The sequence below is a fragment of the Hyaena hyaena genome, unplaced genomic scaffold, assembly GCF_003009895.1.
Source record: "Hyaena hyaena isolate Hyena2069 unplaced genomic scaffold, ASM300989v1 scaffold_613, whole genome shotgun sequence".
Classification (NCBI taxonomy): domain Eukaryota; kingdom Metazoa; phylum Chordata; class Mammalia; order Carnivora; family Hyaenidae; genus Hyaena; species Hyaena hyaena.
Genome location: NW_024081245.1, coordinates 97,576 through 125,259, shown reverse-complemented (window position 1 = coordinate 125,259; position 27,684 = coordinate 97,576). Strand labels below are relative to the sequence as shown.

Sequence of the window (27,684 nt, the reverse complement as noted above, 5' to 3'; positions counted from 1 at the left end):
ACAGAAGATAAAAAAGTTAATTGTTTGGAGAAATAGCAAGGATTTCAATGAGGTAGCAGTTAAATCACACCTGAATTTATTGTAAGGTTAAGTGCAGGGGCCTTAAAATGAAAGGGAGCAGCATTTGTAAAGAAAAGCTAGACTCATAAAAGACCTCAAATAAGTTCAAGTGAAATTATGTAAATGTGTAAATTGTTAGCTATTAATATCAGGAAATTATGTCTTGCTAGGAAGGCATTGTTTCTTCAGGAATCCTGATAAAACATCACAGACATTTATTCATCTACTTCTAAGTCTACTGGTATTAGGCTCAGTAAGTGTAATTGCCTTGGCATACAAACATTTCCCACAATTTCTCAACACTTCTATGAAACACGGGAGAAATAGTTCTAAAGCACAGGTATTACAAAAAAATCGAAGAATGGAAGCCTGGCCCTTTAATGATATCACGGGGTCCCCATCGTGGAGAGTGTTTTCTACCAACACCCTGGCGCCTCCGGGGGCGGGGCTTGCGCCAAGCTGACGTCACTGCCGAGCGCCAGGCGCACTCCTTTGGCGGCGGATTCAAACGTCCGGGCTGGGGTCTCCGGGACCGAAGAAGTGTTCCTGTGGCTGCGTGGTTCCTGCTGTCCGCTCGGGTGTGAATTTCTGTGCGGTGCCTGGAGGATCTCGGTAGCTAAAGCGGCTGGTGCCGGAGGAAGAGAATGGCGCTCTCGACCACAGTCTCCCAGAGAAAGAAGATAAAACGGAAGGCTCCCCGGGGCTTTCTTAAGCGCGTCTTCAAGCGACAGAAGCCTCACCTTCGTCTAGAGACAAGTGTTGATTTGCTGGTGAGAGTCTGTCCCTTCTTTGGCTGGTTGGCAGTGGGGCAACGAAAGGTCGAGGAAATAAACCCCAGGCTTTATTTGGCCACCCCAGCTCTTTCAGGCCTACGTTGAAGGCGTTTCCAGCAATGAGCACGGCGGGTTTGCTCCAGTCTGGCTGGTCAGTTCATGTTCCTGACGCTTAGTTGTTCCGGGGCTCGCTGAAAGATAAATATCCGGACCTTTTTACGGGAGGCTATTAGCCACATCATCTTGAGAAAACTAACGTTAATTTCTGCTTTTGGCTTTTACATATCACTTTTCCAGATCACAGTCTGTGTACTTGCGAAAGGGATGAAAGATACAGTTAAAAAAAAAAAAAAGTTTTGGAATTCAGGCTGGGTTGTATTTATTTATCTCTTGTGAAAAAGGAATCACTGACATGGCTTTTAAATGTGTGCCTCCTTCCTCCCTTCCCCCCATTTTTACGTTGTTAACCAAAGATTTCCCTATTTCCTCTACCGTAGCTTACTTAACCCTGATCTAAGTTTACTTGTAAGCAGTATGCTTTCAACTGTGATTTTATTTTCCTAGACAGATAGAACACCCGTTAGTTGAGTTTTCAAGGCAAGCCACTAACACTTGTTCATCTAATTCATAATTCCTGCAGCATAATGCTCACAACCAAAACCATTTGTAGTATTTCTGTCTTGAACTAAATTGAAAGTTTTTATGTCTTTCATAAAGACATAAATGTCTGGAATATATGCCTGGAACATATATTCTTCTAGCAGAATAAACCCTTTTTCCCTAGGTTTAAACCTTTCTCCCTTTTGTCATACGCAAGAGCTTTTTGAGTAAAGGAATCATCATAATAAGTGGGTACCTAATTTACAGGAAGTCAAGATAAAGAATTGTGGGTAGCCAGGACATAGAGCGTGGAGAATGTCTTCAGAATACATCATCTATCTGTTCTTAAGCTACATTGAGTTTTTTCAGCTCTGTAGCTTCCCCGAGTTCACTACTGCCTTCCCATCTGTTTGTTGCCTGCAAGTGCAGCGTTTCTCTATTTGCTACACTACTGTAGCCATCAGTTTTCCATTATTTGGTCTTTGAAGCTAAAACGCTTTTTTTTTTTATCTTGGAAAAGTAGCCCTTCTAATATCTCCTGCCTTTCTTTTTTGTTCCTTTTTAGACTGAGAAAAGACAGTACAGTTGACCCTTGAATGATGCCATCCACCCCCCATAGTTGAAAATCCATGTACAACTTTGATTCTCCAAAGAATACTAAAAGCGTATTGTTAATTTAACTCTCCAAGAACTTAACTACTAATAGTCTATTGTTGAACAGAGCCTTACTGATAACATGATTGACACATATTTTATGTATGTGTTATATATGTAACATATATATACATATATGTTATATATGTATATATATGTTACAGAGCCTTACTGATAACATGATTGACACATATTTTATGTATGTGTTATATATGTAACATATATATACATATATGTTATATATGTATATATATGTTACAGAGCCTTACTGATAACATGATTGACACATATTTTATGTATGTGTTATATATGTAACATATATATACATATATGTTATATATGTATATAACACACATATATATGTGTTATATACATATATATGTGTTACATATATATATATGTATGCTTACAATAAAGTATGATAGACAAAAGGAAATGTTAAAATCCTAAGAGAAAACACATTTACAGTACTGTATTTTAAAAATATGTGTTTTTCAGTGGTCACCCTGCGTATACAATTTTGAATGTCTCTCCTCCCCCAATGGTGATAAAAATAGCATAAGTCAGCTGGATTAAATAAATTGATCTGGAGAACATTTTTAGGAATTTATTCTGGAGTTTTCATTGGTGCTGGGATTCTAAATGGAAGGGGGGCAAATGTACCTCCTCCGAATATCTAGGAGATTCCCAGCTGGTGCAGATTATTTGGCAGAAATTTCTTAAGTAGTCAGAGTCCTCCCTTACCCATCTGTCTGCCTCAAAGTGACCCGTGGACAGGTGGGCTCTATTGTGGAGTGGGATCCAGGTGGTGTGGGAAAGAAGGGGAGGTGAAATTTCAAGCAGTTGCAGTGGTAGAGGAAAGGAAGTTCTTTCTGTTGGCAATTGTTCCTAGATTACATACTTGTCTTTGGCTTGTGTTGGTTCTCCCTCACTGTCTTTTATATGGCATCCATCACTTTGGTTTCTTTGCTTATAGTTTTCTGCTTGCTTTTGAGATTTTGTAATCTTATCCAGCAAGTGTCCTATGTCATCCATAAACTTTTCTACAATTGTGGTGGTCAATTTTGATCTATTTTTTCTGAACTTTGATAGCAGTGATTACAGCTTAGTTATTGAGACTCTGACACTGTCTAGAAGTTTCATATGTCCGTTTTGTCTCCCAGTATGGTATGCATCTGCTTGAGAATACGGAACCACACATCTTTTTGTCTCCCATTATCTTTAAAAGAAAACTAACCACTTTTTTTTTTTCAGAATTTATTTTTAAATAATCTCTACATTAAGCGTGGAGCTCAAATTTACAACCCCAAGATCAAGAGTTGCATGCTCCACCAACTGAGCACTGTCAGGAGCCCCAAAACCAACCTACTTTTATGCTGTCTTTTGTATATAGTATTTCTTCTCCCTGAAGATGTCCTCACTCTACTTGGCAAACTCCCAGTTTCAAAATCCATTTCAAATGCCAGCCACTTCCTGAGTCCTCTTTAATCTTAGGACCAGCTTTATCTTTCTGTATTGTCTATGGTCACATGTTTGTCTTTAATTTCATATAGGTTTGGTTCTCTCATTGGATGGGAACTTTAAATTGGGAACTTTTTGTATTCTTAGTATTTGGCATAATATTTTGAATATTATGAGTATACAATTAGTGTTGGGAATGCATGGTAAGTAATGTAGGTTGATTATTATGTATAACATTTTACTCATAATGTCTTTGTGTTATTTCATGTTCTTCACTGGCTTTTGTTTTATTTTATGCCTTATTTGATTGTATATCCCCAGGGCCAATACTGGTGAGTACATCTATTAATCTGAATAAATTGTTCAGCTTTCTCATGGGTTAGTTGTTTTTCATATTTCTCATTGAGTAACGCTGTGCATTACTCTGGATGCTTATGGTTTGTGTCAAATTGAAAAGTGCTATGATAAAGGGAGAAGGAATCAGGCTGGCCCAGTCTTTTGGCCAATAGATACTGTCAAGGAGTGGATATTTCTTTGTAAATGATCTTTTGATTTACCTTTCAAGCAAACTGACTTTTTTCCCCCAAGTAAATTTTTGATGGAATGGCCATTTTCAAGTTTGAGTGACTTGCTGAACACCTTAAAATTTATTTTTGTTATGACCATTTTATTTTAAACCTTAGTGCATTTGAGTGGCACCACTCAGTTGACTGTTATATGACATAGGATTAGTTTGCTTAAAAAAATTCTGTAACATTAAAAAAAAGTAATATTAATTTGTCTCATAAGGAGGAAAGATAGGTTAATAGGGTGAACCAAATCTCAAAACTTTTTTTTTTTTGCCTTTTCATTTTGTCGAAAGAAGTATAGTTGATGCACAACTTAGTGATTCAACAAGTGTGTATGCTCTACTCACCGCAGGTGTAGCTACCATCTGTCACCATACAACGTGTTTACAGTACATTGACTATATTTCTTGAGTTGTACCTTTTATTCCCATGACTTGTTCATTCCAGTGGTTTATTCATTCCATAACTGGAAGCCTGTATCTCCTATACCTCTTCACCCATTTTCCAATCCCCCCCCATTCCTCTCCCCTCTGACACCCATCAGTTCTCTAAAACATAGTGTGATTCATTTGGGGTTGACTAAAAATTTTTTTTTGCCTAATTTGTGGAGAGAGAGAGGGATATTTTTTCCATGCAATAATTGTTGACTACTTTATGAGTGTATATGTATGTGTGTGTGTATAAATTGCTAAAGATCAGTGAGGATACAATGTTGGAGAAATTAGACATAATTCTTACCCTTGTATAGTACTTTGAGGAAGACAGGTGAGAAATTGCTGCATAATTTATGTAGTGTGTGCAGTGGTTAAGAATTTCAGGGTGCATAACCTTACATATTGGGGATAGTTGGACTTTTCAGAGAAGTCTACAAACTAGTAGGATGCCTGTAGGCAAGGCTATATTTGAATACAAAAGAAGTTCAAAACACTGTAGAACTGTAAGCTGAGAATGGTGAGAGATGAAACTGGAAGTCAAGTCAAATGGGGTTTAGTATTAAGGAATTTATCCTGGACATATCTGGAAGCTATTATATCTTTAGAAGTAGGAAATCTAGATTAACAGGAAATTGTGCCATATTATGGAATGTTTTTGCTGCAGAAGGAAATGGGATGTCATTAGAAGTTTAAAAAAGAATTGAATGACATGCATTATGTAAAGAATCATAATTGGGTGCTTTAGCCTGGAGTTCTTGTGAGATTTAAAGAAGACAGTGCATCAAAAAAAGTACCAAAGGAATAACTCCTTCCATAGATTCTTTATCTCATTAAATTCAAATTCCCAAACTCCTATTTTTTCCAAATATCACTAAAATATTCTTAAACATCTAAAACCACCTTCTAAAGATTTCTGTATAATATTTAAATTTAAAACACCACATTTTCTAGTTATTTAATGTTTAGTGAACTCTGGGGGAGTGGTTGTGTCAGTATACAAGATTAGTGAATATTAGATGCATATTATACTGCAAAGAGCCTATAATAGTATATAACTGACCAGTATATTAAAGATATTATCTAATTGTATCTAATGATTAATATTTATTAATACTTATCTGATTATGTTATCTATTTTAATTTCTTTAAAGAGCCTTAAAGATTATTAGTAGTGAGATACAATTATTTTCATATGTTGGATGACAAGTAACTTGACCTGTGTGTGTGTGTATATATATATACACACTTTTCAGTAAACTTTTAATATTTCAATTATTAACATTTTAAAAAATGTTTGTTTTTGAGAGAGAAGTAGAGAGCAAGCAGGGGAGGGGCAGAAAGAGAGGGAGACAGAATCCCACGCAGGTTCCACGCTGTCAGCATAGAGCTGGATGTGGGGCTCGAATTCACGAATCCCTGAGATCATGAACTAAGCTGAAATCAAGAGTTGGACTCTTAACCAACTGAGCCACCCAGGTACCCCTAACATGTTTTTGAATAGATATTTCGAATTAAATATCTGATTAAAATATCTTAAGCCCTTGGATTATAGAATGAGAGATGATTAGGTTTAAATATAGTTGTTTGATACTTTTGATTTTAAATTTTTGGGAAATTCCATTTCAATTTAAATTTATTTGGAATTAGAAGAAAGAATATTTGCTACTTAATAGAATCATACATAAACTTTGTAATTATGCTTTACAATAAAGGTCTCTGGCTTTTGGTCAGGCTTATATATAGCCTTGTTTCATGTATTGCAATAACAGTCTTTTTTGTATTGACTTTAAGTTGGACTTAAATTGAATTCTGTGTTACTTTAAATACAAATGAATTGACTTAATACTAGTAAATATTATGACATTAAATTTTGGAATCTTATTTTTAAAAACTATTATTTCAGAGTATCAGTGTCTGCGTTTAAAAACCCTTTTGAATTTTCTCTTTATAGGTGCACCTGAATTGTTTACTGTTTGTTCATCGTTTAGCAGAAGAGTCCAGGATGAATGCTTTTGAGAGTAAGTGTGGAGTCATTAAAAAGGAGCATGTACAGGCTGCAGCAAAGGTAAACTCTGACTTGCTTTACTTGTGCAAGAATTAACTTAAAAAATATCCTCTAGTGTATCCCTTCTAGTGGATTTGATTTCCTTATTCAGCTTTGTTGACTGAATTGATGCTTGGCTTTTTTTTTTTTTTTTCCCTCCAATTATGCTGGGATCCCAGTAGAGTTAACAAGAGTTGGCATGAACCAGGCCCAGAATCCAACCGGTTATCAGTTGCTCCTCTAGCGGTGCAACATTGGCCTAGGTACACGGTAGCCTAGGCAGCCGCCTCCAGTGGAGGGGCGCTTTTTATGTTAATAGGTTTTAATTATGGAGTTAGATTTTCTTTTTCTATATGTTTATATTGTGCATTTCTGATTGAAAGATTCATGGCCACCGCTTTATCATTTTTAGGGAAAAATGAATGTTTGGCTGCTAATCTGTGTGATTTATAGTAGGCTATATATAGTTGAGAAGGTTTATCACCTTGCAATTTATGAAAACTTCATGATTATTTAAAATTTTTGTAATTATTTGGTTTTCTAACTTTGGGATTCAAATGACTTATGAATCAAATCACCAATATAAACAGAGAGGATTGCTTCTTATTGGTATTTCTATGTAATGTAAACGTATGATGCCTAGGGTGGTTTTTTTCCCCAAATATATTCCCAAGATCATTATTTTCATTTGATGTTAGTAGTTGCCCCATCATAAAAAATGCTTTGGGGGTCAAATAAATTTAGATGACATACTATATCTTTTTGAGTAGTCACAATATTATATACACAACTTGTTTCTATAATAGTATGCAAGAAATTAGCAACCACGGTTGACTGAGGGATGTGGGAGAAAGACTTAATTTTTGACAGTCTACCTCTTGGTAGACTTGTTTAATGTTCCTTTTATTTTGAAATTATTATAGACTCACCAAAGGTACAAAAATAATAGAGTTCCCATGTACCTTTTATCCAGTTTCCCACAGTGCTATCATCTTTATGTAACTGTAGTTATATAAGTTATAAAAGCTTATGAGATACAACAAGAAACTTGTTGAACTCTGTTTAACTTAGTATTTTAAAGATTTGAGTATATAATATACTCAGCATTTTGAGTATATCGTACTTTCTTTTGTGGTGCTAACAGAACCAAAGAAGTTACTGGCTTGGGATATAGACCTACTTGGTGGCCTCTGTGGAAGCTTAAAAATTTGCACAGCCTGATATTTTTTATGGGCTTTCGATTATCTTATATTCCAATACACTTCTAGACTATTAAAGTCAATATAAGTATTTTTATACAGGTGAAAAGCAAGGCTTTAAGGGCTAGAAAAATGTATGTGTACATTTTAAATTTATAGTTTGTTTTTATTAATTAAAGGTGTACTTACCTGTAAGTAGGTAAGTCCTTTAAAAGTTTTTTTGGATATATTCTGGTTTAATGCTTCCTGTCTTTTACAGCTAAAGATCTAATTTTATTTTTTCATGGACTATATGTTTTGAAAATTGTCTAATGAGCGTTTTAGCATAAGATGAGTAGTCTTAGTCTCTAAATTGATATAATTCCAGCTCAAATATAAGAAATTTGGTGTTGCAGTGGATTTGTATTGCTTTATAGTTGTTAAATGCATGATTTATAATAGGATTTTTGACTTTTGGAACATTCTTTAACTCCCTGGATTACTAAATTGTCTACTAACCTCAAGTTGGGAGCCATTAATTTGGGTGCATTTGGCTTACATTCGAAGAAATTGACATTCAGAAGTGACTTTAAAATCCAGTTTTGAGAATTGCATGTTTTACATTTTTTGAGAGAAGTCTAGGACCATTATAAGGCAAAAGATTCCGTAATCACCTTCCAAATTGTTTATTACAAATTCAGACTCTTGCATATTATACACATAGGATGATTTAACATTTTTTTGAGGAATTCCATTTTATTTGCCTTGGATATAATAAGAATCTTCATTTTTTCCCCTCTCACAGGTAATTCTAAAGAAGAGCAGAGGTTAGAAGTCAAAGAACCATTTTTGAAAATTATATGATGTATTATTTTAGGTGGTAACAAATCCTGAAAGCACTTTTTACATATCAGCTAAATTGTGTATTAAAATATTGGCTAGCTGCAGAATGTGTGTGTTTGCCTATTTTTTTACTGATATTGGAATATCTCTAACACCTAGGACTGTATAACTTTTTTTTTTTTTTAAGGAATTGTTTTATTCCCTTTAAGTGGCCTCATTTTACTTCCACTTTATTGGTATTGCAAATGTTTTACATAATAAAATTAGCATTTTATTATATAAAGTAGTTTGAAGAGTTGTGAGTCTTAGAATTAAGTTTATATGGATTTAGATTTAATTACAATTAACTGTGGAATCAATTTCATTTTTAAAGAAAGAAAATGTGCAATCAATCTCTGTACATTTTAACACTGATTTTAACTTTTTAATGTCTTCACATAAGCAAGGTAATTTTTACTTTACACTATTAATGACATTTCTCAACTGAAAATATCAGTAAGTTATTTTCAAACCCTCTCTCTTTCTAAACCGAAAAAAATAACAGCAAACTTATTTTCTTTAAACAGATTTAATAGATAGGTGTTTCATTTCCTCTAAAGAATCCTTTAGAAGTTTCTTGTGTATCATCTGATAGTTATTTTTAACTTTTTATTTTGAAATAATTATAGATTGCAGTATGAAGTTGCAAAGATCATACAGAGAGGTCCCCATGTACTTTATACTAGTTTTTTGCCAATGGTTACATTTTAAATATTGAAGTATGATAATCAAAACCAGGAATTTGATATTAGCATAGTGTGGGTATAATTCTGTACCATTTTATCATATGTAGATTTGTGTAACCACAACTACAGTTAAGATACAGAACTATCTCATTACCAGAAAGTTCTCGTTCATGCTATCCTTTTTTTAATTAAAATTTTTTAAATTTTTTATTTTATTTTTTGAGAGAGAGTGCAAGCAGAGGAGGGGCAGAGAGAGAAGCAGACACAGAATCCAAAGCAGACTCCAGGCTCCGAGCTCTTGGCAGAGAGCCTGATGGTGGGAGTCGAATCCATGAATGTGAGATCATGACCTGAGCTACAGTCAGATGCTCAACTAACTGAGCCACCCAGGCACCTCCATCCTGTCCTTTTATACTTACACCTAGCCTCCTATGGACACCCCGCCCCTCCAATCCCTAAGCCATGGTAATCACTAATCTCTTCTTCATCTCTGTGATTTTGTCATCTTGATGGAATCATACAGGCAATGACTTTTGGGTATTTATTTTTTTTTATTCAGCATAACTTCCTTGAGATCCTTCCAAGTTGCTGCATGTATCAGTTCCTTTTTATTACTTAGTCCTAGTCTGTGGTAATTATGTACCTCAATTTGTGCAGCTATTCACCCATTGTAGGGCACTTTGATCATTTCCAGTTTCTGGCTATTAAAAGTAAAGCTGCTATGAACCAATGTGTACAAGTTTTTATACAGATAGAAGTTTTCATTTCTCTGGGATAAATGCCCAGGAGTGTGATTGCTAGGTTGAATGCTAAGTTTGTTTAATTTTTAAAAAAGAAATGGCTAAACTGTTTTCCAGAATGGCTGTACCATTTTATATTCTCATCCATTTATGAGAGATCCAGTTTCTTCACATTCTCATAAACATTTGGTATTGTTATTTTTTATTTTAGGTTCTGATGGAAGTGTGTCTCATGGTTTTTTCCATTTCCCTAATGATATTGCACGTATTTTCATATGTTTATTTCTCATCTATTTTTTTCTTTGGTAAAATGTTTCTTCATTTCTTTTGACTATTTTCTACTTGGATTTTTTTTCAATGTTGAATTCTGAGAATTTTTTATTCTAGGTATGGGTCATTTGTCAGATAATGTGGTGCAATATTTTCTGTTGCTTTTTACCCTCTTAGCAGGGTCTTTTAAAGATCAACAATTTTTTTGTTTTTGTTTTTTTTTAATATTTATCCATTTATATTGAGAGAGTCTGAATGGGGGAAGGGCAGAGAGAGGGGTAGAGAGAGAATTCCAGGCAGGCTCTTTGCAGAATAAACACAGCAGAGCCCAGCGCTGGGTTTATTCTCTTTCTCCTGTACCTGTGAGATCATGACCTGAGCTGAAATCAAGAGTTGGATTCTAAACTGACTGAGCCACCCAGGCACCTAAACAATTTCTACTTTTGATGAATTCTGACTTAATTGGATTACCCCTGCCTTTTCATGGTATTGTTGTAATGTTGAAAGACTCTTTACCAAGACCTCGGTCCTGAAGATTTTCTTCTATGTTATTTTTTTTGCAAGTTTTATAGTTTATGTTTTACATTTAATTTCTGATGTAGTTTGAGTTAATTTTTGTATGAGGTTTAGGTCAAGATTTAATTTTTTGTCTGTAGATGTTATTTCGGCACCATTATTTTGAAAAGACTGTATGTTCTCTATTCCTTTGCACTTTTGTCACAAATCTGTTGGCCATTCTTGTGTGGGCTGATCCTGAGTTCTCTATTCCATTAATTTGTCTCAGTCTTTCCACCAATAACACATAGTCTTTATTACTGTGGCCATATAATCAGTCTTGAAATCAGCTAGAGTGATTCCTCTCACATGATTCTTGTTCAGAATTATTTTGGCTCGTGCTTGCTTTGGCAGCACATAGTAAACTTGGAACGATACAGAGAAGATTAGCATGGCCCCTGCACAATGATGACATGTGGGTTCATGAAGTGTCCCATATTTTTAAATGGCTATCTGAATTTAAGACTTGAATGCTTGTTGAAAACTGGTAAAAAAAAATTTTTTTTGGCTCTTCTAGTTTGCCTTTCCATATAAATTTTAGAATGATTTCATTTGTATCTACAAGAAAAAAAAATCTTGCCAGAATTTTGATAGGAATTGGATTAAACCTGTGTATCAATTTGTGGAGACTTGGCATCTTTACTATGTTGAATGTTCCAATCCATGGATATGGAATGTCTGTTTATTTACATCTTTGATTTCTTCATCATTGTGTTATAGATGTCACTATTATTTCCTTTCTGTTTAGAGAACTTCCTTCTGTCATTCTTTTAGGGTAGGTCTGTTGGTGACAAATTTTGTCTTTTTTTTACATTTTTAAAATGTTTTATTTATTTTTGAGAGAGAGAGAATGAGTGGAAAGGGACAAAGAGAGAGGGATCTACAAAATCTGAATCAGGCTCCAGGCTCTGCACTGCCAACACAGAGCCCAACACGGGGCTTGAACTCACAAACAACAAGATCCTGACCTGAGCTGAAGTTTATCTTAGAAGCTTAAATGACTGAGCCACCCAGGCACTCTTTGAATGTCTTAGGATGTGATTTCTTCATCATTCCTGAAGCATATTTTCACTGGATAGAGAATTCTGGTTTGACTGTTCTTTTGTGCTTGAAAAATGGTCTATCATTTCCTTTTGGCTTATATACTCTTTGATGAAAAAAAAAAAAAAACAACCCTGTAATTAATGCATTGTTTCTTTGGTTACTTTTAAGAATTTTCTTTCTTGTTATATTTTAGAAGTTTGATACAATGTACTTTGGCATGGATGTCTTTGCATATATCCTATTTGGAGGTCATTCTGGGAATCTGTTTTTCTGCCACATTTGGGAAATTCTCAGCCATTACTTTTTTGAGTACTTTTTAGCTTCATCTTTTTTTCTCTTCTGGGTATTTAATGACATAAATGTAAGGTGTTTTTTGTTTTTTGGTTTTTTTTTTTTAAGTTCCATAAATTCCTGAGGCCTTTTCTTGGGGGAGGAAGGAATGTCTGCTTTCTCTGTTCAGATTGAATAATTTCTATGTTCTGTCTTCAAATTCACTGCTTATTTCTTCTATTTCCCCATTCTACTGTTGATTCATTGAGGTTTTTTTTTCCAGTTATTAAACTTTATAGTTCTCAAAGACTTTCCCACATCTAGATCACCAGTTAATCATTTTGTTATTGCCCTTACTCTCTTCCTCCGTCATACATGGCTATTTGAACTCAGGAGAGGGCCAAGTTCTTCCACCGCAGATCAGTTGCTTCTGCTGCAGCATCTTTTATTGTTACCTCTAACTGCTTTGGCTCTTCAACACTCTTTGCATCTAGAAGTTTCCTGAATTCTCTTGAATGTCTGTATCTTATCTCTTCAATTTTGGTTTATACCTTTTTATATTTTATTATTATTATTATTTTTTTTTTAATGTTTTATTTATTTCTAGGAGAGAGAGAGAGAGACAGCTTGAGCAGGGGAGGGTCAGAGAGAGAGGGAGACACAGACTCTGAAACAGGCTCCAGGCTCTGAGCTGTCAGCACAGAGCCCGACGCGGGGCTCGAACCCACGAACCGCGAGATCATGACCTAAGTGAAAGTCGGACGCTTAACCGACTAAGCCACCCAGGCGCCCCTATATTTTATTATTTTAACAGAGTTGAAGAAGGGAAAGTCTGTGTGTGTGGTGTGTGTGTGTGTGTGTGTGTGTGTGTGTGTAGTTGGTCTTGAACATAAAGCCTCATGAACTCTTAGTTCAACATAAATAAAATTTAATAAGTTAATACTTCTAAAGAATTAATGAGCCAAGATTTCAACATCTTATTTGCAATATAAATACACCTTTTTAACGTAAAATTATGTTAAATATGAGGATAAATTATAGATCAATATTAAGATTTTTCATAAGAATGTGTAGATTGAAAAACCATGCAACTATAATAATTCATGCTGAAGAGTTCTGTAAACGTATGTAATACCAAAATCTCATTTTTCACCTGACTTGACTTTAAGAACTAGATTAGGGAATATTGGATCCAGGACAACTAGAATTAATGTATTCAGAGTTAATATTTAAGATTTTTTAAAAGTGAGGTTTTCTCTTATGCTTGCTTTGGCAGCACATATACCAAAATAGGAATAATACAGAGATTAGCTTGGCCCTACTCAAGAGTGACATGCAAATTTGTGAAACATTCCATATTTTAAAATAAGGAGATTTTCTTATCTTTTCTGTTTCTTATAGAATGACAGATGGGCATAATATTGCAGGTGGGCCCACTACCACTTCCTGAAAAGCCTTTCAAATAATCTGGACTTATATTCTCTATATTAGGCTTCTATATGCAATTTTTCTACCTCACCCAACTTCTAAGTATGAAAACTTTTAGGAGAGTGGGCTAAGATTAAGCTTCTTCAATTGAGGGGCAAGATAGGATTCTTTTTTTTTTTTTTAATATTTTTATTTATTTCTAGGAGAGAGAGAGAGACAGCGTGAGCAGGGGAGGGTCAGAGAGAGAGGGAGACACAGACTCTGAAACAGGCTCCAGGCTCTGAGCTGGCAGTCAGCACAGAGCCCGATGCGGGACTCGAACCCACGAACCACGAGATCAAGACCTAAGCGAAAGTCGGACGCTTAACCGACTAAGCCACCCTGGCGCCCCAGGCAAGATAGGTTTCTAATTGTGTGTTTGAAGAAGCTTAGAGGTTTTTGCCCCATCATTACATCCCATGATACTGCTACCTGTAGGAAAATAAAGACCAAAAGAAGTGTGTGTGCGCGTGTGTGCTGTGTGCGCAACCTGGGGAGTAGGGTGGAATGAGGGTTATTGGTAGAGGTACGAGTGAGTAGAGGCAGGGGATAGTGTCCATGTGGGTTTGGCACCTCTTCTGGGAGGTTTTTTTGTTATAGGTAGAAATTTTACTGTCTTGGTAACAATTATAATTCCAACATTTTTATGAGAGTTAGAGATTGAAGTAAGCCAGAAGCAAGACATAATGAAGATAATGTCTAGGAGACATAATCTAGGAGAAATTCATTGGTTTGTCTTCTGTGTCTTGTATTTATATGCCACCCATCCCTCAGACTTAGAGAAGATGTAGAGAATCTAGAATATGAGAAATCCCTGAAAAACTCCCTTTAATATTTTCTTTAGTGTCTATTTCTTAATAATGAATTCTTTGTTTTTGTCTGAAAAAAATTTGAACTTTAAATTTGAAACATTTCTTTAGGTATAGAATTCTAAATTAGCTGTTTTGGCACTTTAAAAATGTTATTCCGTATTTTCAGGCTTCCATCTTTTTTTTTTTTTTTGAAATTCAAAAGACTTAAAGCAATATGTTTTTATTTTGTTGTTGCTGTTTTTCTGTTAGCAAAGGTTTTCCTTTCTGTTTTTCAGCAATGTTATGATTAATTTCCCTAGGTTTGTTTTGTTTGTTCATTTGCTTTCCTTTTTATTTTATAGCTTGATGTTCCTGAATTTTCTGAAAATACATGGTATCTTTCATCAGTTTCAGAAGATTCTTAGTCATTATCTTTTCTAATATTGTTCTGTCCATTTTCTTTTTCCACTTCTGGGATTCCAATTATATCTTATTAGACTTCTGGCTATGCCACTTGTATCTCTTACACTCCTGTGTTTTTTACATTAATTTTTTTCTGTCCTTTAGTTTGGATATTTCTGTTCACTTCAAGTTTACTAATTTTCTCTTTTCTAGTTCCTCTGCTCACAAACACCTCTGATGAGTTCTATATTACAGATCTTTTTCCCCCTTAAATATGTTTGGTTCATCTGTTGAAATTTTTCATATTTTTTATTCATTCTTTCCTCTGTTGTCTTGGACATATTATGTATGTATATGTGTGTGTATGTGTGTATATATTTTTTAAGTTTGTTTATTTTATTCTGAGAGAGAACCAGTGAGAGAGGGGAGCAGAGAGCAAGGGAACACAGGATCCCAAGCGGACTCCTCACTGAGCAGTGAACCTGATGCGAGACTTGAAGTTGCAAACTGTAAGATCATGACCTAAGCTGGAGTCAGATGCTTAACTGACTGAGCCATCCAGGTGCCCCAACATATTAATTATATTATAAGGTAATTGTCAGTGAATTCCAATATTTAGGTTATCTGAATTTTTTTCCTCTTGTTCTCTTTGTTTTTTCTCTTGGTTTTTATTCATGTAGTCTTGGTTTTTGGCATGCCTGATACATTTGTTCAAATGCTGGATATTTAGTTTAAACTAAAAAGTTATTCTCCACAAAGAGGTCATTCTCTCCTGCACCATGTTGACAGAGTGATGGCGATCACCTTAATCTAATCAGTGCCTATGCTAATCCATGGCTGAGTTGTAGTTTGGAAGAGATTCAGTTCACCTGTTGTTTGCCTTCCAGGTGTTTTTACTGGGATCTTGATATGTTTTTTAGTAGCTCCTCTTCCTGTATGTACTGAATGCTAAGATTTGGACACATAAGAATGCTTAACTTTTCAGAGTCTTTTCCACATAGGGACCAGAATTCTATAAATGCTCTGAAGGAAAAACTGACCTTCTGATTAAAGGTTCTAGGTCTCCATCAAAAGCTCTGCCATAGCAGCCTGGAATCTCAGCCTCCTTTCTTTGTTAGAGTTGGCAGATGGCTGTAGGGTAAAGTTGGCTGCAAATACTAGCTCACTTTTCTTAATATTCTCCCCTCTGGAGTCTTAGTCCTTCTATTTCTTCTTGCCTTAGCAGATCTCCTTTGTCTTCGTATATGGTTTTTGTATTTTATCTAGTGTTTTTTTTGTTCTCAGAGGGAACACTGCTTGGCCATAAATTTACTCGAGTGTGACCACGTGTCCCAGTTTGCCGAGCTGTTCCAGTTTAGCACTGTAGGTCTCCTTCCTAGGAAACTCTTCATTTGCAGGCAAACTGATGCAGTTAGTCATCTTAATTGTAAGCCATCCAGAAGCAGAAATTAGTAAACTTAATTTAATATGTAATATGTAGGAAGGTACTTTTAATAAAACTCAAGTGAGAAAGACTACTTTTCATACTGAGGTTTTATGTTAAATCATCTAGTTCATAATTGTTAGCCAATGTTTTCATAGTAAGTGTGCTCAAGGAAGATGCAAATAACTATTGATTGTTTAGAAATTTTACCTGTTAGAAATTTTAAAAAAACATCTAATCATTATTTTGTTAATTGTTCTTAGTTGACAAAATCGTCGGTTTGTTTTTGAAATAGTTTTAAATGTTTCTTCCTTAGAGTTGGAGTTGTTTTGTACAAACTCTGACTTTCATTTATCTCTTTTTAAAATGTATTTTTTGACTCTAAGATGTTTTTGATCAGAAACTTTTGTGTCTAAATAAAAATTCATGCTGGCTGGCATAGCCTGTGTCAAGGCAGTGAACTCAAGTGCTCTGAGGGCTTCATAGCAAATATGCACCATAGAAAAGTGAGGCAGAGGATCACTGGATGGCAAAGCTTTAGTCACTAAGTTCAAGAGAATATTTGTTTCATTTGTAGATACTATATCTTGTTTATGTTTTACTGACATTTAAATTTAAAACAAAAAATAAAATTTGTCCAGTAAGTGATGCTACAAAGGCAGATGTTTTTATTAGTGGAGGTATAATTTTTAAAAGGCTAGATTCAGGGGGCGCCTGGGTGGCTCAGTCGGTTGAGTGTCTGACTTTGGCTCAGGTCATGATCTTACAGTTTGTGGGTTTGAGCCCTGTGGTCAGGCTCTGTGCTGACAGCTAGCTCAGAGCCTGGAGCCTGCTTCGGATTCTGTGTCTCCTTGTCTCTGATCCTCCCCTGCTCACGCTGTGTGTATGTGTGTGTGTGTGTGTCTCTCTCTCTCTCTCTCTCTCAGAAATAAATAAAAAACATTAAAAAAAGGTAAATTTGGTAATTTATATGTGATTTGGGCAAATACTTGCCTTGTGATAGTTCTCCTGCTGTCTTAAATTGTATTTCAGTTTATATTTTAAATGTGATTTTATATTCATTTCTGATTTTTCCAGTAGAATATAAGGTTTTCTAGGGTAAGAGCTTCTAATTATTTGATTCCTCCCAAAGCCGATGTACAGATTTTTATTTAGTTTCCAAAAGGATTGGATTTTCAATGGGTAGGGCTTGATGGAGATGCAGTTTCAAATCTTTCAGTTACATATGGCCAGATATACATCTTTATATATATCATGATCTTACTGAACTACAAAAATAATAAAGGAAAGAACATTGCTGCATGTTTTAAGACACTTAAGCAAAATAGTTTCAGTTTCTCTCTGTAAAATTAAACATTTGAAGGCAATAGTTTCTAACATTCCTTCTAACTCTTTAAAAATAAAAATTAAAAAGGTTTCTGAGAATGCTAATATGGAGAATGTTCTATTTGGATGTTATCAGAGCCTTAACCCATGTTGTCTGAAGTCCATGAACCACTGTGATTATAACACTTCTGAGCTCCCTAATATCTTTTATATTGTTTGCATAAAAGCCCATAACAATTATTGATAACTTTTCTTAAATCTGTTGCATTTAGTTGTTTTTTTCCTATGTTCTCTTCATTTCTATTTCCCCCCACTCCTGAATTTCTTTAGTATTGTGCTGAAAACAAGCTTTTCAGAGTTGAGATTTACACTTTTCTTCATTTATCTAAAGCTACATATAATAAAGAGAGGAAAACTGTTAGAAGATAGATGTTTCAAAGTTATATCTTGGTGAAGTTGGGATAGTTTTGGCCTGCATACTTAAAATTTATTTAAAAAAATCTAGTTAACATAAAAATGTATTTTAAAAGAAAGATGGCTTATGTCTAAGTCTCAACTTGAGGATTCTTTGTGGATGCATATGCACTGAGATCTCATTTTTTTTTTAAATTTTTTTATATTTCTGAGAGAGAGAGAGACAGCGTGAGCAGGGGAGGGTCAGAGAGAGAGGGAGATACAGAATCGGAAACAGGCTCCAGGCTCTGAGCTGCCTGTCAGCACAGAGCCCGACGCGGGGCTCAGACCCACGAACCGTGAGATCATTACCTGAGCCGAAGTCAGACGCTCAGCTGACTGAGCCCCCAGGCGCCCCGAGATCTCATTCTTTAAGGAACAGCAGCACTGCCTAAAGACAGTATACTGCCAAATGGAGAGTATCTGGTATTTGTATGTTGAGTTCATATCAACTAGACCAGCTAGGGAGAGTGGGAATGTTCACAGTGGAAGGATTTCATCCGCTGACCACCATTGTATAATGGGTTGGAATAACCAGAGAGACCATAAACTGGTGGTTCAGGTACTATATTTGGCTTGTAGAGAAGTTCTATTTGACACACATAGTTTTGGTTTTCTTAATTGAATTAATAATGTTTTAGAATTAAATTTCACATGTAAATTTCACTTTTGGCTTTTTTTTTCTTTGAAAAATTGTACAGCATGGCAATAATACATCCACAGTCAGGACCTAAATAGTAGCTTCTTTCAGATGACAGCATTCTTTTGTTTGTTCACTCCAGTTAATCAAGCCTGGTTTACTATTTATTTATGTTGTGTTTAACTATGACACCTCTGTAAACATTTGAGTTTATGATCCATTTGAAAACTTAAAATGGTATTTTTCTTGACCTCCCTGGCCAATTTTAGTGGCATGCCCTAGCTATGACTCAGTTATGTCCTTTTCCTCAGCATGGTATTTTCCAAAATTTTGTCAAGTTTCTGGTAGCAATTAGCTTGTACCATTGGCTCCAAAGCTTGTTCTAAGTCCAATAGTAGCAGCCAGATCCTTAAAGAAATCTGGGGTCTGGCAACATATTAGGGCAAAGTGTTTGAACTCATCCAAGCATATCTCTCATCAACCTTATCTCCCCCGTCCAAAAGTAACTCAAGTTTAAGATTTCTTGTATCTGTGCAAGTTGGATTAAAACTCATGTCTAATTTGCAATTTCCCAAGGGAGTTTCTTAGACGTCCTGTATATTTTATACAGATGATAGTGTTAATAGTGTTAATTTGCTTTTCCATATTCAGCACTAAAGAAACCTCAGATGTACTCCTCTTAATGTCTCTTTCCTTTATGACGCTGTGCCAGGAACCAAAATAGCACAAAGTTATTTGTCTTGCACTCAATCCTTTGCATACTGACTCCCAGTATTTGACAAGCATGATGAAAATGCATTCTATACTTAGTTCTGTGGTGCCTCCTAGAGTCATCTGGTACTAAATCTGAGATCTAGAATTCTAGATGGTTGCCCTGCAAAATGTACTACTGTGGTGACTACATCAATTGGGCACTCAGTTATACATTTGTTGAATGAGTGAATAATGGAAGTCACTTAAAACTGACCATTCAGCCTAGTCTTTGCTGTGTCACACTCAAAGAAACAGAAACCTGTTTTCAAAGGTTTTGAAGACTAATGCAGATGGTAACTCTAGTCTTTCTTGAAGGCACAGGATAGGGTTTTTTGTATAGCGTTTCACTCAGAAAGCTTCTAAAGTTTTTCAGATAAATTTTCTTTTTTCTATTTATGAAATTGGCTAAAAATTTCTGCTGCTTTCACTCTCCAGAGTAGTGTCACCACCATTTTTCCCCTCGGTGTTTAATAGCTCTTCTTTTCCTGGGTGGAACTTTTAGGAATCCTACTTCTTATGACCACATGACCCCTCTATGTTTGGAGCTGTTCCTACCCTCTATTGATTCAAATTTTAATTTTTCTATTAATGTTGCTTTTCTCTTCAAAATCTGCTTTTGTGAATGGGTAAATAAAATTGTTCACTTTATTTTTTTTTATATTTTTGAGAGAGAGCAATCAGAGAAGAGGCAGAAGGAGAGAGGGAGACAGAATCCCAAGCAGGCTCCACACTAAAGTTGTTCACTTTATTATAGGTCAAAGAAAACTTGAATGAAGGAAATTTGTTTCTTGTTCCTCTCCAAATATTTTTCACCCACCCAGCCAGGATGGAGAGGCATGAAGGAGGAGAACTACTGAAATAGTATGGGATATATAAAGTAAATTTAATACCAGGCAAATCATGACTGAATAAAACCAGGTCAGAAGACACCCCATCTGCATTATGGTAAAGGTATTTTGTCCTTACTAAAAGCCTGTAAAATAGATGTTATTTACAGTTATTCTCTTAAATCACAAATCAGGAAACAGATTCAGAGAGAAGTAACTTGATGTTCATAATCATGTTCAAAATTGCCTGTGATGGACAATTTTCATGTAGACAGAAAGGCTGAAGGAAAGGTCCCTGAGTCTAAGACCTGGTTGTGAAGTGACTGGAATTTTTATATTTCTTAATTTTCAGGTAGAGCCACAGACTATTGGGGATGGTAGCATTATAATGAACTCTAATTGGCTGGCCAAATCGTACTTTAAATATTATAAATTTAGGGGTTAGAGATGATTAAAATGGAATTGTGATCTAATTTTACATTTTCAGAAATTTATATGAGTTGGGGTTAAACCACAACTAGGATATCACAGTATAAAGAAAAATAATGTTAACCTCTGTGTAAAAATAAGTGTTTATGATGAACAGATATTCTAGAGCTATCATTTAGGGATTTTAATAACTAGTAAAACAAGAAAAAAAAATCCATTTTCTCCCTCACTCTGATCCATAAAACATTAAATGAAAATGAGTATTTTTATGTTTTGTGGCCATATGAGTTTTTCCCCCTCATATTTTGTGAGTGATGAAATTCCTTAATTGTGAAGTCCAGATTTCTGATTAAGCATTTTGTTCTTAGTGGGCTTTTAAATCAAATTTTATCACCGGACTTTGAGAGTTAAGGCTGCCAAGGCTTAAATAAGGAAAACATTCATTTTGATTCCTACTAACATTAAATTTTAAGACTTTGCAGTTATAAGACAAATACTAAAAATTCAAATTTGAGAATAAAGTTGGGATTGAGTATGCTATTTTTTTCTTTACTATGCAGGGAAAAACAATGCAGTCTAAATAATGTATAGTATAGTTACATTTGATTTGTATCATAAGATGAAGTTAGAGCCCTGAAAATAATTTTTTCTTCTATTAAAGTTTTATTCTATAGTTGTTTTCAAAAAGTTAGTTCACTCTTCATATTATGAAGCCTGTGATCTAAAAAGAATACATATCTTTCAGTAATTTCCTTGCATAAAGAGTTTGGCTAATGAAATAATGGCAGTTTTCAAGACTATACAAGGTTTTTAATTTAGAAAACTTATTGAATGAAGTTTTAGTTATGTTAAACTATTAAAGTGTATTTTCAAAGTTGTCATATAATATTTATAAATATCATATACTTATAAGTACAGTATACTTAGCTAGAAATCCAAGTATAGAGCACACCAATTGGTGGGGGGATAAAAGGGGATAGGTTGGTGAGACCATCGGATCAGTAAATGGATTAAATGCTCCCAGCCCTATAATTTTGTGTACAGAGTACTCTGCTATGAAAATTAAATGTTCTTAGATTTTCTGTAGACTTCCAGAAGTCTGGGTTGTCCAGAAGGAAAGAACATTGCTAATTCTAATAGACTCTTACTTATTTTCAGTGATATATTTACATTTTTCAGTCAACTTAGATTTTAAGTGGATTAAATTAAGTATTAATCATACCTATTTAGTTATCTTTGAAATCTAATATCTTTCAACTTTTTTTTTAATTAAAAAATTTTTTTAATGTTCTATTTATTCCTGAGAGAGAGAGAGACAGACAGACAGACAGACACAGACAGCGTGAGCAGGGGAGGGTCAGAGAAAGAAGGAAACACAGAATCTGAAGACAGGCTCCAGGCTCCGAGCTTTCAGTACAGAGCCCAGTGCAGGCTCGAACCCACAAACCATGAGATCATGACCTGAGCCGAAGCTGGACGCTCAACCGACTGAGCCACCCAGGAGCCCCACTTTGAGTGTCATCTTATGAAGAGTTTCTAAATTTGTAAATGTGTATACCATATACTCAATCATGTTGGGCATGTTCATTTATTTTAGTACTTGTGTGTGCTAAGCACTCAAGTAGAATGAAAGAGAAACTATATCCCTGCCACCATATAACTATTTCTGTTTCTATTCAAGTTAGATGGTGTATTCAAGAACACCATCTAACTATTTACATGAGAGATTTTACCATAGTAAAATAGTACTACAAATATTTATTATATTTACTAAAAAAATTTTTTTTTGTAAATCAAGGTCACAGTAATTACAGAGGTAATGTAAAGGATTTGAATCAGAAGAACTTCCTGAGGGTGTTTTGTTTCAGTTTTAGGTTTTGTTTGGTGGTGGTGGTGGTTTTTTTTTTTTTTTTTTTTTTTTTTTTGACAAAGGACACCAAATTCAGACTTGGTGGCAAAGGATAATGGAATGTTGAAAGTTGGCAGAAAACACATAGGAAATGGTATGGACAAGGAAGAAATAAACCATCAGATGAGCACAAGATTAGAGTGCAGGGGCATGTATGCTGAGATTGAAGAAATAGTGTGGAAGACTTCCAAATTGTGGGAGAAGTGAATCATAAAGAATGTAGAGTCCATTCAGGGGACAGGAGGTAGTGAGGTTCCTTGAGTAGGGTTATACGTAAAGAAAAGAAATAATGGGTTTTTTATAAGTAGTAAACATGAGTGGGTTAAGAGAAAATAGACACCGTAAAACTACTTTGAAAGCTGTTGTAGTGTTCAAAGATGAAGTAATTACATAAAAATTTCACAGTTTTGAAATAAGATACTAGATCTGGGAGAACTCACAAAAGGAAAAAAATTATATAAAATCTGTAGTGTCTAAGTCATTTCAACTTTTAGTTTTAATTAGGAGTAGATACTGATAATCCCATAACTGTGATTTAAACCATGATCTAGAGGACTTTGGGGGAGGTTAAGATACAGGTTATGGAAATCCCAAATATAGCAGCGTAGGCAAAAAGGGTGAGTGTCAGTTTAGGACTCCTGCAGTGGCTTAAATGTTTCTTCAGGGTCTTGGACTCTATCTTTTAATCTTTGGAGTGAAGGCCTTTCTTTATGTATATCCCCGTAGTTTCAAAATAACTGTTGCATTTGTATATATCACCTTTGTGTTCCCATACTAGAGGAACAAAGAAGAAACAGAAAGGGTGAAACTTTCAGAAGAGAAAGAAGTGAAGAAGCTTTTCATCCTATTGACTTGAAACTTGTCATTCAACACCACACTTAGTTAACTTTTTTCCCCTTTGGGTGAAAGTGTGTGAGATCTACTTTCAGCAACTTTCAAGTATACAATACTGTATTATTAACCATAGTCAGTAAGCTGTACATTAGATCTTTAGAATTACTTTTTTTTTTTTTTTAAGAGAGTGCACGAGCAAGGGAGAGAGGGCAAAAAGAGAGAGACAGAGACAGAGAATCTTAAGCAGGCTCCATGCTTGGCATATAGCCCAATGCAGGGCTTGATCCCACAACCCTGGGATCATGACCTGAGCCAAAATCAAGAGTTGTATGTTCGACTAACTGAGCAATCACAGCACTCCAGAACTTATTCTTATAACTGAAAATTGTACTCTTGATCTGCATCACCCTATTTTCCCCCTCTCCTCACCATTACCCAATAACCATCATTATATTTCTGTTTCTATTAATTGGGTTGGCTTTTTTTTTCTTTTTTTTAAGATTCCACATATGAGTGATACCATATAGTATTTGTGGTGTACACATGCACATATTCTTTATCCATTATCCATTGGAGGGCATTTAGGTTGATTCTGTATTTTGGCTATTCTGAATAATGCTGCAATGAGCATGTGTGTGCAGATATCTGAGATACTGAATTAAGTTCCTTCAGATATATACTTAGGAATGGGAATGCTGGATCCTATGATAGTTCAATTTTCATTTTTTGGAGGGTCCATAATGGCTGAATCAATTTATGTTTCCACCAGCAGTGTATAAATGTTTCCTTCCCCCCCCCCTTCCTCAACATTTGTTATTTCCTGTTGATAATAGCAATCCTAACAGGTTTCAGGTGCTATCTCATTGTGGCTTTGTTTTGTGTTTTCCTGATGTCTAGTGATATTAAGCATCTTTTCATATACCTATTGGTAAGTTTGTTTTGTTTTTAAATCCAAGTTAACATATAGTGTAGTAATGGTTTCAGGAGTAGAATTTAGTGATTCATCACTTACATATAACACCCAGTGTCCATCCCAACAAGTGCGCTCCTTAATGTCCATCACCCATTTAGCCCATCCCCCCACTCCTCTCCTCTTCAGCAATACTATTTGTACTCTGCATTTGAGTCTCTTATGGTTTGCCTCCCTCTGCTTTTATCTTATTTTCCCTTCCCTTCCCCTATGTTCATCTGTTTTGATCTTTAAATTCCACATAGGAGTCAAATCATGATTCTTGTCTTTCTCTAACTTATTTCGCTTAGCATAGTACACTCTAGATCCATCCATATGGTTTCAAATGGCAAAATTTCATTCTTTTTGATCACCGAGTAATATTTCAGTGTGTGTGTATGTGTGTATGTATATATATGCCACATCTTCTTTATCCATTTATCAGTCAATGGATATTTGGACTTTTTCTACTGGTCATTTGTATGTCTTCTTTGGAAAAATGTCTATGTAAGTCTTTTGCCCATTTTTTAATTGGTTTATTTGCTTTTTTGCTATTGAGTTCTATGAGTTTAATAGATTTTGGATATGTGAGATACATGATTTGCAAATATTTTCTTTTATCGTATAGGTTCCTTTTTATTGACAGTTTATTGCTCTGCAGAAGTCCTTTAGTTTGGTGTAGTTCTACTTGTTTATTTTAGCTTTTTGTTGTCTGTACTTTTGGTGTTTTATCTAAGAAATTGCAGAGACCACCAATGCCAAGGTACTTTTCCCCCTCTGTTTTCTTCTAGGAGTTTTATGGTTTCACGTCCTACATTTATGTCTTTGAGCCATTTCAAGTTAATTTTTGTATGATGTAAGATAGAGATCCAATTTTATTCTTTTACATGTGGATATCCAGTTTTCCTAGTACCATTTATTGAAGAGGCTGCTCTTTTCCTCTTGTGTGTTCTTGGTGCCCTTGTCAAAATTAGGTGGTCATATATCTGGGCTCTCTCTTTAGTTTTACTGGTCTGTGTGCCTCTTTTTATGCCAGTACCATACTGTTTTGATTAATATAGCTTGGTATCAGAAGTGTGATGCCTCCAGCTTTGTTCTTCATTCTCAGGATTGCTTTGGCTATTTGAGATTTCTTGTGGTTCCATACAAATTTTAGGATAGTTTATTGTATTTTTGTGCAAAGTATCATTGGGGTTTTGATAGGTGTCACATTGAATCTATAGATCACATTGGATAGTATGGACATTTTGACAATATTCTTCCAATCCAAGAACATGGGATACCTTATTATTTGTATCTTCAGTGTCTTTCATTAGTGCTCTGTCATTTTCAGTGTTCAGGTCTTTCACTTCCTTGACTAATTTTATTCACAAGTATTTTATTGTTTTTGGCACTTTGTCTCTCTGAGCACCGGCAAGGAAGGACAAGCATATATTAGGTAGGTGTCTGGCAGCAGAGTTGTTTTGTATAACCTATTGATTCTACAAAAAAATGTTTCAAGCCATAAAGTTAAAAACCTTAACAAATTGGGCTGGAGTTCTTTCAGCTGTCTGAATACTGACTCAGGACATTTGTTACTGTTTTTGATCCTATTACTTTCTCAGACTGTGTGGCCAGAGGAAACCTAGATTTTACCCAGGAGAAACTGTAGAAAATTCATGTACTCTGAGGACCAGCTTATAAATATAAAGACTATTATGTAAATATGTAGTTCCAAATGTCTTTAAATTTAATTTATATTCCATGTTTATAATTTTAACACTTAACATCTCAAATTATTTCAAAATTGTGTATTTTATGTTCCTCCTAATATCACCTATGATGCAGATAAAGGTAAGCCTTTAAATTAAATGACCAGTATACTTGTAACAATTTTAAAATAGGAAATAAATGTGGTCAGATTATCAGGTATACATAGTACTTATTCCCCAAATAATATGTAGGTGCAAAACTGTATAGCTAAAGGTATTTAGCCACTGAGATCATAGAATTGGCCAAATATTCTTGAAAGTTTTAAGAATGAGTCTTCAAAAGTATGTGGTTATTTAAAATATATTTTGGACAAGCCTCCAGTGATACAAAAGAATTTAAAATATCTACCCAAAAGATTGAATCACTGAAGTGTAGAAAGAACCAGCAAAAAGCTTGCCACATGTCTTTTCTGGAAATGCAGTTATTTCATTGTTACTCACCTAAGTCTTCTAAAGTGCTTTGGGATATTACCTGTGATATAGATTTTATGCCACTGCATAATAAAATGAAATGTTACTCTTAGTCATTTGGGATTTTAAATGTTACTCTCTTTCTAGATGTAGCTGAGTACTTTTTCTTGGTTTCTAAGGGAGGCGTCAAAATAATTATATTTTGTTCTTATATGATTATAGTTGAATAATTATGTAACAGTGCTTCTTCACATATGAAAAATAATAAAGGTACAAGATATAAATAATATGAAAATCATGTTTTGGATTCTGAAAGCTTGTTAATACGGTCCTCAAAGGTTTTTTTTTTTTAATATATATATATATATTTATGAGGAAATGATTTTATAATAAAATTAACTTTATTCTAAAACTTCCGAGAGCCAAAGAAATTAGATGGGCTTCTAAAGTACTTAGACTGTGAACAAGATAATAATCAGTGCCTAATATTTTTAGGGCAGTAAAAGGAGAATAAGGACATAAAAAGCATTAAAATACATTTCTTACCCTTAAGAAGATTATAGCTTGAGCAAATAACAGAGAATAACTTATGACACACACAGCTTACTAATATTTAAACCCATTTCAGTCATAGAGATCTGTGCTGCTAACATGATTGCCTATTTTGGTTATTGCTGCATAACAAATCGCCATAAAACTTAATAATATAAGACAATAGCTATTCATTTTATTATTTCTCGTGATTCTGTACATAGACTGGGATTCACCTGGGCAGTTTTGAAGTCTCTCATACCATTGTGGTCAGATGATAGCTGGGCTAGGATGTTCCCATAATGTCTCATCCTCCAGAACATCTTCATGTGGTCTCTTTTTCCAGTGTGATTTCCTTACATCATACATTAGGTCTCCAACGGTCAGGAAGTAGACTTTTTTTGTACTCTTACATCCTGAGATCAGAAGTACCAGAATATTCATTTTTACCCCATTCTATTGATCAAGCATTTACAAGACCAGCCTGTTCTAGTAGAATGGAGTGGGGAGAATAAGCTCCACTTCTTGATGTGAAGAGCAGCAGGTAGGTAGTGGAGGCATTTTTGGA

At 34.9% G+C, this 27,684-nt stretch overlaps 1 protein-coding gene, 1 non-coding gene and 1 pseudogene across 2 annotated transcripts; all 3 read left to right on the top strand.

Annotated features, from left to right (window-relative positions):
• Positions 1-545: 545 nt before the first annotated feature.
• On the top strand, positions 546-8,720 carry CENPW (centromere protein W). The gene is made up of 3 exons (XM_039257352.1): positions 546-830; positions 6,503-6,616; positions 8,579-8,720. Exons 1-3 carry the CDS (start codon positions 705-707, stop codon positions 8,603-8,605), a joined length of 267 nt encoding a protein of 88 aa, XP_039113283.1. The 5' UTR covers positions 546-704; the 3' UTR covers positions 8,606-8,720.
• A 2,526-nt stretch (positions 8,721-11,246) lies between these two features.
• Positions 11,247-11,349, top strand: LOC120248896. Its single transcript, XR_005532697.1, has one exon. It is a non-coding gene; the product is annotated as a U6 spliceosomal RNA (small nuclear RNA).
• Positions 11,350-13,484: 2,135 nt separating this feature from the next.
• LOC120248898 lies at positions 13,485-13,583 on the top strand (annotated as a pseudogene).
• The last annotated feature ends 14,101 nt before the right edge of the window (positions 13,584-27,684 follow it).

What these genes read in the sequence shown, in the direction of transcription:
- CENPW (XM_039257352.1), top strand. Translation starts at nt 705, where the DNA reads ATGGCGCTCTCGACCACAGTCTCCCAGAGAAAGAAGATAAAACGGAAG. An exon ending in AGACAAGTGTTGATTTGCTG is followed by an intron (nt 831 to 6,502) that starts GTGAGAGTCTGT and finishes TTCTCTTTATAG; the next exon opens with GTGCACCTGAATTGTTTACT. An exon ending in ATGTACAGGCTGCAGCAAAG is followed by an intron (nt 6,617 to 8,578) that starts GTAAACTCTGAC and finishes CCCCTCTCACAG; the next exon opens with GTAATTCTAAAGAAGAGCAG.